Raw genomic sequence first — 16,009 nt, 5'->3', positions numbered from 1 at the left:
GATACATAGGCAGCCTGCTCTCCAGATGAGCTGCCTCCACAACAATGAGCTCCTAATGGCAGTGGAACATCAACAATAACATCAACTAAATGCTAATGAAAGGAGAGAAACAACACACCCTGCCTCAGTGCCTCCAACCTAGCATTTCCATCTATCTTAAGAATCTGGCTTCTCCTTGGCTGGGGGTGATGGGGCTGAGGGGGGCTGCTGGATGGAGGGGTCCAGGGAAGGTGGGGATGGAAAGTATGGATCTGTGAAATGGATCTTGGGTAATGGAAAGCTCTACGTGACTCAATAGTGGAAGTCCCCTGGTGGCCATATAGACTGGCCTAGGTTGAAAGAGGGTTGTTACCACAGCTCAATACTTTATACCAGAACAAAGGTTTAAGGAACTAGTGGGACCTGATCAACTGTTTAGATATGTTGAGTGCCTGATTGGGATGTGATTCCATCTGTGGAAAGGCCTACTACATTCAGGTTAACTAAATCAGTCACAAGGTAAGAGAGGTATTCAGTGTAAAATTGTCTCTTTTCAAATCAAATGCTTCGTAAACAACAGGTGGAGACTAACGGCAAAATGCTTACTTATGGGCCCTTCCCAACAATGCAGAGAGAGAAATTATAGAACGATAATAACCCAAGGAATAAATACACAATGAGTAATGATAACTTGGCTATATACACGGGTACCTGTACAGAGTCAATGTGCAGGGGTACTAGGTAATGGAGGTAGATGCACTACATGACCAAACGTATGTGGATACCTGCTTGTTGAACGTCTCATTCCAAAATTATGGGAATTAATATGGAGTTGATCTCCCCAGAATGAGTCAGTGGTGCTAGGGTAGTTGGGCCACCAGCCGGTGGGTTGACTTCTGCAAGGTGAACCTTTCCCAAGGTTGTAAATACACTACATGGCCAAAAGTATGTGGACATCTGCTCGTCGAAAATCACATTCCAAAATCACAGGCATTAATATGGAGTTGGTCCCCCCTTTGCTGCTATAACAGCCTCCACTCTTCTGGGAAGCATTTCCAATAGATGTTGGAACATTGCTGCGGGGACTTGCTTACATTCAGCCACAAGAGCATTAGTGTGGTCGGGCACTGATGTTGGCCGATTAGTCCTGGCTCGCAGCTTTCCATTTCATCGAAAAAGGTGTTTGATGGGGTTGAGGTCAGGGCTCTGTGCAGGTCAGTCAAGTTCTTCCGCACGATCTAGGCAAACCATTTCTGGACCTCGCTTAGTGTATGGGGGTGTCATGACGTTGGCCTGGGGGTAGGTTTATGACAGTCATAAATACCTCTTTCCCCCTTTTTCCTCTCTCTACCCTACTGATGTGACATTAGAAAACCCCTTGGTTAACATAGAGATCAGAAGGTGGGGGGAAATGAACTATATTCTGGTAATCCGACCAATTGAACATATGCGGTGGTACTTAATGAATATGATGTCAGTTCGGTTGTCATCTGATACATTCTCATCAATGATAGGATGACATAAACTCTACAGTGGAAAGTCTACACATCAGAATTATCGGATTCACATGGAATTGTTGTTAAATTTAAATGTTTGAATATTAAATTATTCGTGGGATTTTAGCTTCTAAAATGTGAGAATTGGGTTTTCATGAATGAATTAGGCCCGACTCAGTGGCCCGCCCATGTGAAGAGACATAGGTTGTAAACTATGAAACACACCCATTTTCTCCCTCCACTATATAAGCCCTTGACAAAAATGTAACCTCCTGTTCCGAGGATGTGAGGACGACTGTCCGATGTCAGAATGGTTCAGATAATAACTACAGAACGAAGCCAACCTCAGCGTGAGCTTTGGTTGCGAACTCTTATTCACTACAGAAGTGATACCTCCTAGCCATTGAGTTAGCAACAGCAGCTGCAAACGTGGGTTAGGAAGGAACAGACAGAGTATCCCGTATACCACACAACAACGTTACTACAACATATCCAGTTGACCACCAGAGACATTCTTCAAAGGACTCGGTTTGGCAACACGGCCTTCCATCTACCACCAACCTACCGAAGCGCAGCTCAGAGTAAATATTTATTGCGTTTTCCTTTTCCAAATGGGCAGTAATTTAGAATGCATAAGATACTGTGTTTACGATAGCACAGCTTCTCCCTTTTGTCCCTCAGTCTTCCTACTCTTTCACTCAAACCCAGCCCCTTTTCTTTTGTGTAACCAGCTGTCATATCTTTTCCGCCCTCTAGGGACATTTTCCTTTATGACGTAATTTGTATTCAAGGTATGATTCATTCTTTGTATATGTAATTCTGTGTGATTAGTTAGGTATTTAGTAAATGCATAATTAAACCCAATTTTGTATTGCTGATTCAACTTGTTAGCCAGGGTTCGTGAAGATAACCAAGAATTTACAACTTTCAGATGAGACTGAATTAAAGTGACGACGATTAATATTGACTACTTATTGATGTAAAATATTACTAGGTCTTTAAGAGTTTATTCGGAAGATAACAGCTCTATAAATAAATCCATTTACAGGATTAGCTCAATCAGGTAATATTATTAAGGATTTTATAGAATAGCATGTCATATCACTTAATCCGGCATAGCCAAAGACACGACAGGGGCATTGTCATGCTGAAACAGGAAAGGACCTTCCCTTCACTGGAACTGTTGCCACAAGGTTGGAAGCACAGAATCATCTAGAATGTCATTGTATGCTGTAGCGTTTAGATTTCCCTTCACTGGAACTAAGGGGCCCGAACCATGAAAAACAGCCTCAGACCATTATTCCTCCTCCACCAAACTTTACAATTGACACTATGCATTCGGGCAGGTGGCGTTCTCCTGGCATCCACCAAACCCAGATTTATCCGTCGGACTGCCTGATGGTGAAGCTTGATTCATCACTCCAAAGAACGCGTTTCCACTGCTCCAGAGTCCAATGACTGCGAGCTTTCCACCACTCCAGCCGACACTTTGCATTGCACATGGTGACGTTAGGCTTGTGTGCGGCTGCTCGTACATGGAAACCCATTTCATGAAGTTCCCGACAAACCGTTATTGTGCTTACGTTGCTTCCAGAGGCAGTTTGGCACTCAGTAGTGAGTGTTGCAACCAAGGATTGCACTTGGTGGTCCCATTCTGTGAGCTTGTTTGGCCTGCCACTTCGCTGGTGAGACGTTGTTGTTCCTAGATGTTTCCACTTCACAATAACAGCACTTACAGTTGACCGTGGCAGCTCTAGCAGGGCAGAAATTTGACGAACTGACTTGTTGGAAATGTGGCATTATATGACGGTGCCACGTTGAAAGTCACTGAGCTCTTCAGGAAGGCCATTCTAATGCCAATGTTTGTCTATGGAGATTGCATGGCGGTGTGCTCAATTTTATACACCTGTCTGCAATGGGTGTGGCTGAAATAGCCGAATCCACAAATTTGAAGGTGTGTCCACATACATTTGTATATACAGTGGCCTCCAAAATGAATGGCACCACTGACTGGCAATGTACAAACAATACTTAAAAATATATTAACTATAATTATAGAAAGAAACTCAAAATACCAACAGAAATACTGTGCTTTATTAATGTTTCAATGGAGCCCACCAAAATCATTTAGACTCCACCTCTACCACCTCCAAACCATCAGACTCCACCTCCACAACCACAGGCTCTTTGGAAGGGTTGCCAGAAGAAAGCCCTTTCTGACCCCAAGACACAGACGCAAACACTTGGAGTTTGCCGAACGTCATTTAAATCATGACTGGAATAAGGTGCTCTGGTCAGATGAGACCAAAATTTAACCTTTTGGTCAGATACAGCATCGGCATGTTTGGCGTCACAACAGAGATGCATACAAGGAGAGGCACCTCATACCCACGGTGAAGTATGGTGGTGAGTTAGTGGTGTTTTGGGGCTGTTTTAATTCCAGAGGTCCAGAGGCACTGGTTAAGATTGATGGCATAATGAATTCCACCATGTATCAGGCAATTTTGGCTGACAATCTGGTTGCCTCTGCCAGAAGGCTGGGACTTGGCCATAGGTGGACTTTCCAACAATGACCCTAAACATACCTCAAGATCCACCCACAAATGGTTCTGTGACAACAAAATCAATGTTCTGCCATGGCCATCTCAATTTCCGGACCTCAATCCAATCGAAAACTGGTGGGCTGAGTTGAAGAGGGCTGTTGATAAGCACAAACCCAAGAATGTGAAGGATCTTGAAAGGATCTGCATAGAAGAATGGTCCATTATCACCCCCAAATGTGTTCCTTTAACCTTGTGGAACATTACAGGAAAAGACTCGATGCTGTTATCCTTGCCAGAGGTGGTTGTACTAAATGAGGAGTGCCAATAATTGAGGAGTGCCAATGATTTTGGTGAAATCTATTTTGTATTAAATAATTGTATGATTTTGGATGGTTCCATTGAAACATTAATAAAGTACTGTATTTCTCACGTTGGTGTTTTGAGTTTCTCTCTAATTATATTGTTTATACACTGCTCAAAAAAATAATGGGAACACTTAAACAACACAATGTAACTCCAAGTCAATCACACTTCTGTGAAATCAAACTGTCCACTTAGGAAGCAACACTGATTGACAATACATTTCACATGCTGTTGTGCAAATGGAATGGACAACAGGTGGAAATTATAGGCAATTAGCAAGACACCCCCAATAAAAGAGTGGTTCTTCAGGTGGTGACCACAGACCACTTCTCAGTTCCTATGCTTCCTGGATGATGTTTTGGTCACTTTTGAATGCTGGCGGTGCTTTCACTCTAGTGGTAGCATGAGACGGAGTCTACAACCCACACAAGTGGCTCAGGTAGTGCAGCTCATCCAGGATGGCACATCAATGCGAGCTGTGGCAAGAAGGTTTGCTGTGTCTGTCAGCGTAGTGTCCAGAGCATGGAGGCTCTACCAGGAGACAGGCCAGTACATCAGGAGATGTGGAGGAGGCCGTAGGAGGGCAACAACTCAGCAGCAGGACCGCTACCTCCGCCTTTGTGCAAGGAGGAGCAGGAGGAGCACTGCCAGAGCCCTGCAAAATGACCTCCAGCAGGCCACAAATGTGCATGTGTCTGCTCAAACGGTCAGAAACAGACTCCATGAGGGTGGTATGAGGGCCCGACGTCCACAGATGGGGGTTGTGCTTACAGCCCAACACCGTGCAGGACGTTTGGCATTTGCCAGAGAACACCAAGATTGGCAAATTCGCCACTGGCGCCCTGTGCTCTTCACAGATGAAAGCAGGTTCACACTGAGCACATGTGACAGACGTGACAGAGTCTGGAGACGCGTGGAGAACGTTCTGCTGCCTGCAACATCCTCCAGCATGACCGGTTTGGCGGTGGGTCAGTCATGGTGTGGGGTGGCATTTCTTTGGGGGGCTGCACAGCCCTCCATGTGCTCGCCAGAGGTAGCCTGACTGCCATTAGGTACCGAGATGAGATCCTCAGACCCCTTGTGAGACCATATGCTGATGCGGTTGGCCCTGGGTTCCTCCTAATGCAAGACAATGCTAGACCTCATGTGGCTGGAGTGTGTCAGCAGTTCCTGCAAGAGGAAGGCATTGATGCTATGGACTGGCCCGCCCGTTCCCCAGACCTGAATCCAATTGAGCACATCTGGGACATCATGTCTCGCTCCATCCACCAACGCCACATTGCACCACAGACTGTCCAGGAGTTGGCGGATGCTTTAGTCCAGGTCTGGGAGTAGATCCCTCAGGAGACCATCCGCCACCTCATCAGGAGCATGCCCAGGTGTTGTAGGGAGGTCATACAGGCATGTGGAGGCCACACACACTACTTAGCCTCATTTTGACTTGTTTTAAGGACATTACATCAAAGTTGGATCAGCCTGTAGTGTGGTTTTCCACTTTAATTTTGAGTGTGACTCCAAATCCAGACCTCCATGGGTTGATAAATTTGATTTCCATTGATAATTTTTGTGTTATTTTGTTGTCAGCACATTCAACTATGCAAAGAAAATATTTAATTCATTCAGATCTAGGATGTGTTATTTTAGTGTTCCCTTTATTTTTTTGAGCAGTGTATTTTTTAAAGTATTGTTTGTGCATTGCCAGTCAGGGGTGCCAGTACTTTTGGAGCCCACTGTACAGTGTATGTACATATAGGTAGGGATAAGGGACTAGGCAACAGGATAGATAATAAACAGTAACAGCAGCATATGTGATTAGTCAGAAAGGGTCAGTGCAGATAGTCCGGGTAGTTATTGGTTAACTATTTAGCAGTCTTATGTCTTGGGGGTAGAACCTGTTAAGGGTCCTATTGGTTCTAGACTTGGTGCAGAGTTTATTTCAATGAGACTACACTGTATAAATAAAGGTTCAACAGTAAAAAAATATATATATGGTTCTGTTTCCTTCAGGGCTGTTAGCCATTCATTACAATAGTTTTGCCAAGTAATGCTCGTTATGTAAATATCTGTACACGTGGGTTTAGTGCATGATGATTTTGCATACTATGGCAACTTCATGAATGATGTATGAATCCAAAGTGGTATAAATGCATAGCAGAGATGGGAGAATCCCCTCCAGATATGGAATACCTCTGCTTTCCTCTCTGGATCCCCCCTTTATGCACTTCCTCCCACTGCTGTTCCTCCCACCGCTGTTCATCCCACTGCTGGTCCTCCCTCCGCTGTTCCTCCCTCTGCTGTTCCTCCCTCTGCTCCTCCATAGAGCTGCATCTGCAACTATTTACATGCGGTCCCCAGTGACTGTTACAGGCATCTCAATAGCCTCCTCCTCTTTCTATAGGCGCTGCAATGAAGCAAAGACGGGATGTATGGCAAGTTATCTTGTTCCCTAGTGGCCATTGACTAGTTGGGACTGTGGCTTGTACAGTTGTTTTTATACATAATAAACAGAATGGGAGTTGGAAGTCATCCCTGTGCCACACCTTTATTCACAGTTATCACTGAGGCTGAGGTGGAGTGGCAAACTCTATATCACACAGACCTTTAGCCTGATCTGCCCAACAACAGGCCTGTATCTTAATCCACACACACCATCACCATTACCCTCCTGCTCTGCTGTCTGCATACAGGCCTCTTAGATAGTCAGTTACTGGTCTCTTGCAGTTCTCATTTCTCCTCTCTTTCTCTCTTAAAGCTCACACAGATTTTTGGACCACAAGATGAGTTCCTCTGTATTCTCTCTCTCTCTGGTCTCATAGCTCGGCATATTTGCATGTCAGTTCTGAAGCCTCCAAGCTCCATGGTCTTCTCCGACTGCCATCTCTCTCTCTTGGGAAAGGAATGAACAAATATGCTGTTTCATTTTTTCTTCTGAGGGTGTTGAATATTTCAGTTTAGCATTTTCTCTCTTTTATATGCTCCCTCTTTTTTCAGGGTGGGCCTTTGATGTGTCTGTGGATTCGTTATCATTCTGTTTGCATGAGCTCAGACACACGCACACACACACACACTGCCTGGCATATGCTGGACCAGACCAGATGTGTCCATATACAGATTCCACATGTTTGTGTGTGTGTGTGTGTGTCTACCCTGCAGTCAGACACTCCACCCACATGCAGTACATTACATTGAGGACATTCTGTGCACACATGATGATTAAAGTACAGAACAGCTCATTGATTGAGTTGGCCTGGACTAGCCTGGACAGCATGCTATACTACCATTCTTCAGTAATCACAAAGCACTTCTCTTTCTCAATCAGCTTCATAGTAGTAGAAGACAAACCTCAATAGGATGGTAACTGGTTTATCCTGACTGGCTGTGTCCCATGATGGTGGAGGGCTCCGTAACGGAGGGTGTGTGCTTGAGGGGAGACATTGTGTGTGAGCACGTGTATGGGTGTATGTGATGCATACAGTATGTGTGTATGTGCCCGTGTATGGGTGTATGTGATGCATACAGTATGTGTGTATGTGCACGTGTATGGGTATGTGTGATGCATACAGTATGTGTGCATGTGCCCATGTATGTGATGCATACAGTATGTGTGTATGTGATGCATACAGTATGTGTGTATATGCACGTGTATGGGTGTATGTGATGCATACAGTATGTGTGTATGTGATGCATACAGTATGTGTGTATATGCACGTGTATGGGTGTATGTGATGCATACAGTATGTGTGTATGTGCCCGTGTATGGGTGTATGTGATGCATACAGTATATGTGTATGTGCACGTGTATGGGTGTGTGTGATGCATACAGTATGTGTGTATGTGATGCATACAGTATGTGTGTATGTGCCCGTGTATGGGTATGTGTGATGCATACAGTATGTGTGTGATGCATACAGTATGTGCCCGTGCATGGGTGTGTGATGCATACAGTATGTGTGTATGTGCCCGTGTATGGGTGTGTGTGATGCATACAGTATGTGTGTATGTGTATGGGTATGTGATGCATACAGTATGTGTGTATGTGCCCGTGTATGGGTGTGTGTGATGCATACAGTATGTGTGCATGTGCCCATGTGTGTGATGCATACAGTATGTGTGTATGTGCCCGTGTATGGGTGTATGTGATGCATACAGTATGTGTGTATGTGCCCGTGTATGGGTATGTGTGATGCATACAGTATGTGTGCATGTGCCCATGTATGTGATGCATACAGTATGTGTGTGTGCCCGTGTATGTGATGTATGTGTGTATGTGCCCATGATGCATACAGTATGTGTGTATGTGCATGGGTGTGTGTGATGCATACAGTATGTATGGGTGTGTGTGATGTATGTGATGCATACAGTATGTGTGTATGTGCCATACAGTGTATGTGATGTATGTGATGCATACAGTATGTGTGTATGTGCCCGTGTGATGTGTATGTGATGCATACAGTATGTGTGTATGTGCCCATGTATGTGAGGCATACAGTATGTGTGAATGTGCCCATGTATGTGATGCATACAGTATGTGTGTATGTGCCCATGTATGTGAGGCATACAGTATGTGTGTATGTGCCCATGTATGTGATGCATACAGTATGTGTGTATGTGCCCATGTATGTGAGGCATACAGTGTATGTGCCCATGTGTGATGTGTATGTGGCATACATACAGTATGTGTGTATGTGTGCACGTGTGTGTATGTGTGTGTGTGAGGCATACAGTATGTGTGTATGTGTGTATGTGTATGGGTGTGTGAGGCATACAGTATGTGTGTATGTGCACGTGTATGGGTGTGTGAGGCATACAGTATGTGTGTATGTGCATGTATGGGTGTGTGTGAGGCATACAGTGTGCACGTGGATGGGTGTGTGTGAGGCATACAGTATGTGTGTATGTGCACGTGTATGGGTGTGTGTGAGGCATACAGTATGTGTGTATGTGCACGTGTATGGGTGTGTGTGAGGCATACAGTATGTGTGTATGTGCACTTGTATGGGTGTGTGTGAGGCAAGGCGTCATGTGGTTTCAGAGGTCTGGAAAAAGACGGGAGCCCTGGAGCCTCCTGTCTGGCATGTGGCTAGGAGGAAGCCCTGTCATGCTTAAGACACTCACACTCTTCCTCTTCCTCTCCCTCTCTTTTCCCCTCTTTTTATCCCTTTAAGATGGCGGGATGAGAGGATGGCACATCTCTAATTTGATTCCTCTCTCCTTCCACTTCTCTGACCAGAAGCCATTTAAAGCCGTGGGCCACCGAGGAGCTGGCATCCGCCTCTTTCTTCTCCTCCTCTCCTTCTCTCCGCCAGCCTCCCTCCATCTTCTCTCTGCCCTCTCATCTCACCCCTTTCTCTGTGATTGATGGTGACTGACTGACTGCTGCTCCCTGTCTCACACACTCCCAGATACATATTTAGGCACACACACACACACACACACACATGGTCATTATGCACACACACACACACACACACACACACACACACACACACACACACACACACACACACACACACACACATATGGTCACACTCACTTCCTCAGATGGCCTCATGCATTCATCTATATACAAATGTCAAGTGTTAAATACATGCTTATTACACACACACACACACACACTTTCATACGCACACACTCAGTCACACAAACAAACAGGCTCAGAGTGACAACACTCTTCTCATGCTCACAACACACCCAACTTCTGTCTTCCTCTTTATTTGAAAGTTTCGATGAAGTTAATCCTGCTATTTCTGTCACATCCTTTCCTTCTCAGTGTTTACCTCTCTCTTTTCCTCCCATCTTGTCAGCGCGACTTGCCTTCACATCCTTTTGTGTCTGGCTGCTTTGCACAGCACCCTGAAGCCAGTCATATTGCCTGCCTGATTAATAATTACAGAGTACCCAACAGCGGGGGAAAAACCATTTCTGCCATCTTTGATGTCCGACATGAGAGAGACCAAAATTACAAAGAGACAGAGGAACGCTATAAAGAGGAGGAAAAAATGTCTTCTTTTACTATTTTCTTTCTTTTTTTGTTGCCTCCTATCCCCCCGTTGTTGTTGTTATTATTATCTTACTGTCTGGTGGTGCGGTAAATTAGGAAGGCAGTGGTGAGGGAAGAAATAATGTTTCTCCTTTTCTGTCTGTTCTTTCCCCAAAACATTACAAGACACACATCTACACACACTTGTGTGGGTGTCTGGCAGTGACCAATGACTCATCTTCACTCTGAGCATTAGACATAGACCTCGTCCCAATGGCACCCTGTTCCCTACACACTGCACTACTTTAGACCAATGACACCCTGTTCCCTACACACTGCACTACTTTAGACCAATGACACCCTGTTCCCTACACACTGCACTACTTTAGACCAATGACACCCTGTTCCCTACACACTGCACTACTTTAGACCAATGACACCCTGTTCCCTACACACTGCACTACTTTAGACCAATGACACCCTGTTCCCTACACACTGCACTACTTTAGACCAATGACACCCTGTTCCCTACACACTGCTCTACTTTAGACCAATCACACCCTGTTCCCTACACACTGCACTACTTTAGACCAATGACACCCTGTTCCCTACACACTGCACTACTGTAGACCAATGACACCCTGTTCCCTACACACTGCAATACTTAGACCAATGACACCCTGTTCCCTACACACTACACTACTTTAGACCAATGACACCCTGTTCCCTACACACTACACTACTTTAGACCAATGACACCCTGTTCCCTACACACTGCACTACTTTAGACCAATGACACCCTGTTCCCTACACACTGCACTACTTTAGACCAATGACACCACACACTGCATTTAGACCAATGACACCTGTTCCCTACACACTGCACTACTTTAGACCAATGACACCCTGTTCCCTACACACTGAACTACTTTAGACCAATGACACCCTGTTCCCTACACACTGCACTACTTTAGACCAATGACACCCTGTTCCCTACACACTGCACTACTTTAGACCAATGACACCCTGTTCCCTACACACTGCACTACTTTAGACCAATGACATGTTCACATCTCTTCCAATGACACCCTGTTCCCTACACACTGCACTACCACATGCACATATCGCGTGCCCTCTCACACACTTCCCCTGTCCCCTCTCTTTCCTATCTCGTCAACACAGAGAGCGGAGGCTGGATGACAAACAGACAGTGATCAAACCAAGCCAATGCCGATGACTGCAGGCCCGTCTCAGTCATACACACACACACACACACACACACACACACATGTTCTGAAGGCAGGTTTGACAGCTGCGGTGTATCATTCAGCGTGATCCTGACTTGAAGACTGTCTCTGCTCTGACAGCTCTTTATGCTGGGACTCCCTATATTGTTGACACACACACCCCCCGTACACAAAGCCCTTGTGTACTGAGCTATCACTCCAACCATCACTTATGCTACACAACCATTAAAGGTTTGAACTGAGAAGTGATGGACAGCAGAGTGTTTTACGGTGAACAAAATCAATCATAATACAGAGAAAATAACTCCTTGTATGTTTATGTATCACTTTTTCTTTTGTCATTTGTGTGCGTGTGTGTGTGTGTTAATGTATCAAATCAAATAATTTGTCACATGCGCCGAATACAACAAGTGTAGACTTTACCGTGAAATGTTTACTTACAAGCCCTTAACCAACAGTGCAGTTCAAGAAGAGTTAAGATTTACCAAGTAGACTAAAATAAAAAGTAACACAATAAGAATATAAATAACGAGGCTATATACAGGGGGCACCGGTACCGAGTCAGTGTACTGGGGTACAGGCTAGTTGAGGTAATCTGTACATGTTGGTGGGGACGAAGTGACTATGCATAGGTAACCAACAAACAGCGAGTGTACAAAGGGGTGGGGGGTCATGTAAATTGTCCGGTGGCGATTTTATGAATTGTTCAGCAGTCTTATGGCTTGGGGGTAGAAGCTGTTAAGGAGCCTTTTGGTCCTAGACTTGGAGCTCCAGTACCGCTTGCAGTGCGGTAGCAGAGAAAACTTAGGTGACTGGAGTCTGACAATTTTATGAGCTTACCTCTGACTCCACCTATTATATAGGATGGATGGCTGGAAGCTTGGCCCCAGTGATGTATTGGGCCGTTCGCACAACCCTCTGTAGTGCCTTATGGTCAGATGCCGAGCAGTTGCCATACCAGGACGGTGATGCAACAGGATGCTCTCGATGGTGCACCTTTTAGAAACTTTTGAGAATCTGGGGACCCCTTGCCAAATCTTTTCTGTCTCCTGAGAGGGGGAAAAGGTTTTGTCGTGCCCTCTTCACGACTGTCTTGCTATGTTGGGAACATGATAGTTTGTTGGTGATGTGGACACCAAGGAACTTGAAACTCTCGACCCGCTCCACTACAGCCCCGTCGATGTTAATGGGGGCCTGTTCGGTCCACCTTTTCTTGTAATCTGTGATCAGCTCCTTTGTCTTGCTCACATTGAGGGGGAGGTTGTTGTCCTGCCAGTTCTCTGACCTTCCTATAGGCCGTCTTATCGATGTCGGTGATCAGGCCTACCACTGTTGTGTCGTCAGAAAGCTTAATGATGGTGTTGGAGTCGTGTTTGGCCACACAGTCGTGGGTGATCAAGGAATACAGGAGGGGACTAAGTACACACACCTGAGGGGCCCCAGTGTTAAAGATCAGCATGGCAGACGTGTTGTTGCCTACTATTACCACCTGAGGGCGGCCCGTCAGGAAGTCCAGGATCCAGTTGCAGAGGGAGGTGTTTAGTCCCAGAGTCCTTAGCTTAGTGATGAGCTTCTTGGGCACTATGGTGTTGAACGCTGAGCTGTAGTCAATGAACAGCATTCTCACATAGGTGTTCCTTTTGTCCAGGTGAGAAAGGGCAGTGTGGAGTGTGATTGAGATTGCGTCATCTGTGGAACTGTTGGGGCGGTATGCGAATTGGAGTGGGTCTAGGGTATCCGGGAGGATGGTGTTGATGTGAGCCATGACCAGCCTTTCAAAGCACTTCATGGCTACCGACGTGAGTGCCACGGGGCGGTGATCAAATCAAATGTATTCATATAGCCCTTCTTACATCAGCTGATATCTCAAAGTGCTGTACAGAAACCCAGCCTAAAACCCCAAACAGCAAGCAATGCAGGTGTAGAAGCACGGTGGCTAGGGAAAACTCCATAGAAAGGCCAAAACCTAGGAAGAAACCTAGAGAGGAACCAGGCTATGAGGGGTGGCCAGTCCTCTTCTGGCTGTGCCAGGTGGAGATTATAACAGAACATGGCCAAGATGTTCCAATGTTCATAAATTACCAGCAGGGTCAAGTAATAAAAGTCACAGTCTTTGTCAATGGTGCAACAAGTCAGCACCTCAGGAGTAGATGTCAGTTGGTTTTTCATAGCCGATCATTAAGAGTATCTCTACAGCGCCTGCTGTTTCTAGAGAGTTGAAAACAGCAGGTCTGGGACAGGTAGCACGTCCGGTGAACAGGTCAGGATTCCATAGCCGCAGGCAGAACAGTTGAAACTGGAGCAGCAGCATGGCCAGGTGGACTGGGGACAGCAAGGAGTCTTCACGCCAGGTAGTCCTGAGGCATGGTTCTAGGGCTCAGGTCCTCTGAGAGAAAGAAAGAAAGAACAAACTTACGTAATCATTTAGGCAGGTTACCTTCGCTTCCTTGGGCACAAGGACTATGGTGGTCTGCTTGTGTATGTGTTAATGTGTGTATGTGTTTCAGGGAGAAGGAGGAGCAGCTGGGACGTGAGAGGGAGTGTCAGCGGCAGCAGACCCAGCAGGCAGAGAATGCTCTGGAACACTTTAAGAAGCAAGTAGAGATCAGCTCAGAGAAGACCTACGCTAACATGAAACTACAGGTAACATGCTGATAATGCTACATGAAACTACAGGTAACATACTGATAATACTACATGAAACTACAGGTAACATGCTGATAATGCTACATGAAACTACAGGTAACTACAGGTAACATGCTGATAATACTACATGGAACTACAGGTAACTACAGGTAACATGCTGATAATACTACATGAAACTACAGGTAACATGCTGATAATACTACATGAAACTACCGGTAACATGCTGATAATACTACATGAAACTACCGGTAACATGCTGATAATACTACATGAAACTACAGGTAACATGCTGATAATACTACATGAAACTACCAGTAACATGCTGATAATACTACATGAAACTACAGGTAACATGCTGATAATACTACATGAAACTACAGGTAACATACTGATACTACTACATGAAACTACAGGTAAAATACTGATAATACTACATGAAACTACCGGTAACATGCTGATAATAATACATGAAACTACAGGTAAAATACTGATAATACCACATGAAACTACAGGTAACATACTGATACTACTAAACTCAGCAAAAAAATAAACATCCTCTCACTGTCAACTGCGTTTATTTTCAGCAAACTTAACATGTGTAAATATTTGTATGTACATAACAAGATTCAACAATTGAGACATAAACTGAACAAGTTCTACAGACATGTGACTAACAGAAATGGAATAATGTGTCCCTGAACAAAGGGGGTTCAAAAGTAACAGTATCTGGTGTGGCCATCAGCTGCATTAAGTACTGCAGTGCATCTCCTCCTCATGGACTGCACCAGATTTGCCAGTTCTTGCTGTGAGATGTTACCCCACTCTTCCACCAAGGCACCTGCAAGTTCCCGGACATTTCGGGGGGGAATGGCCCTAGCCCTCACCCTCCGATCCAACAGGTCCCAGACGTGGTAAATGGGATTGAGATCCGGGCTCTTCGCTGGCTATGGCAGAACACTGACATTCCTGTCTTGCAGGAAATCATGCACAGAATGAGCAGTATGACTGGTGGCATTGTCATGCTGGATGAGCCTGCAGGAGGGGTACCACATAAGGGAGGAGGATGTCTTCCCTGTAACGCACAGCGTTGAGATTGCCTGCAATGACAACAAGCTCAGTCCGATGATGCTGTGACACACCGCCCCAGACCATGACAGACCCTCCACCTCCAAATCGATCCCGCTCCAGAGTACAGGCCTCGGTGTAACGCTCATTCCTTCGACGATAAACGCAAATCCGACCATCACCCCTGGTGAGACAAAACCGCAACTCGTTAGTGAAGAGCACTTTTTGCCAGTCCTATCTGGTCCAGCGACGGTGGGTTTGTGCCCATAGTCCTGAGTTTTTGTAACTGTGACCTTAATTGCCTACCGTCTGTAAGCTGTTAGTGTCTTAACGACCGTTCCACAGGTGCATGTTCATTAATTGTTTATGGTTCATTGAACAAGCATGGGAAACAGTGTTTAAACCCTGTACAATGAAGATCTGTTTAGTTATTTGGATTTTTACAGTTTTTATTTGGATTTTTACAGTTTAGTGCAGTGTCCTTCCAGTTGTCTGTTTAGTGCAGTGTCCTTCCAGTTGTCTGTTTAGTGCAGTGTCCTTCCAGTTGTCTGTTTAGTGCAGTGTCCTTCCAGTTGTCTGTTTAGTGCAGTGTCCTTCCAGTTGTCTGTTTAGTGCAGTGTCCTTCCAGTTGTAGGTTTAGTGCAGTGTCCTTCCAGTTGTCTGTTTATTACAGTGTCCTTCCAGTTGTCT

General features: G+C 45.3%; 1 protein-coding gene across 1 annotated transcript in view; it reads left to right on the top strand.

The window, feature by feature from the left end:
- Window positions 1–16,009, top strand: part of LOC112242699 (centrosomal protein of 112 kDa) — a 156,606-nt gene that overhangs the window by 30,401 nt on the left and 110,196 nt on the right. The window contains 1 exon segment of the mRNA XM_042319193.1: window positions 14,116–14,251. Within this exon segment, the coding sequence (XP_042175127.1) occupies window positions 14,116–14,251 (136 nt within the window).

Source organism: Oncorhynchus tshawytscha, unplaced genomic scaffold, assembly GCF_018296145.1.
Source record: "Oncorhynchus tshawytscha isolate Ot180627B unplaced genomic scaffold, Otsh_v2.0 Un_scaffold_1341_pilon_pilon, whole genome shotgun sequence".
In the NCBI taxonomy this organism is placed as follows: domain Eukaryota; kingdom Metazoa; phylum Chordata; class Actinopteri; order Salmoniformes; family Salmonidae; genus Oncorhynchus; species Oncorhynchus tshawytscha.
The sequence above is the reverse complement of the archived record's forward strand: the minus strand, read 5'-3'. Positions and strand labels throughout refer to the sequence as shown.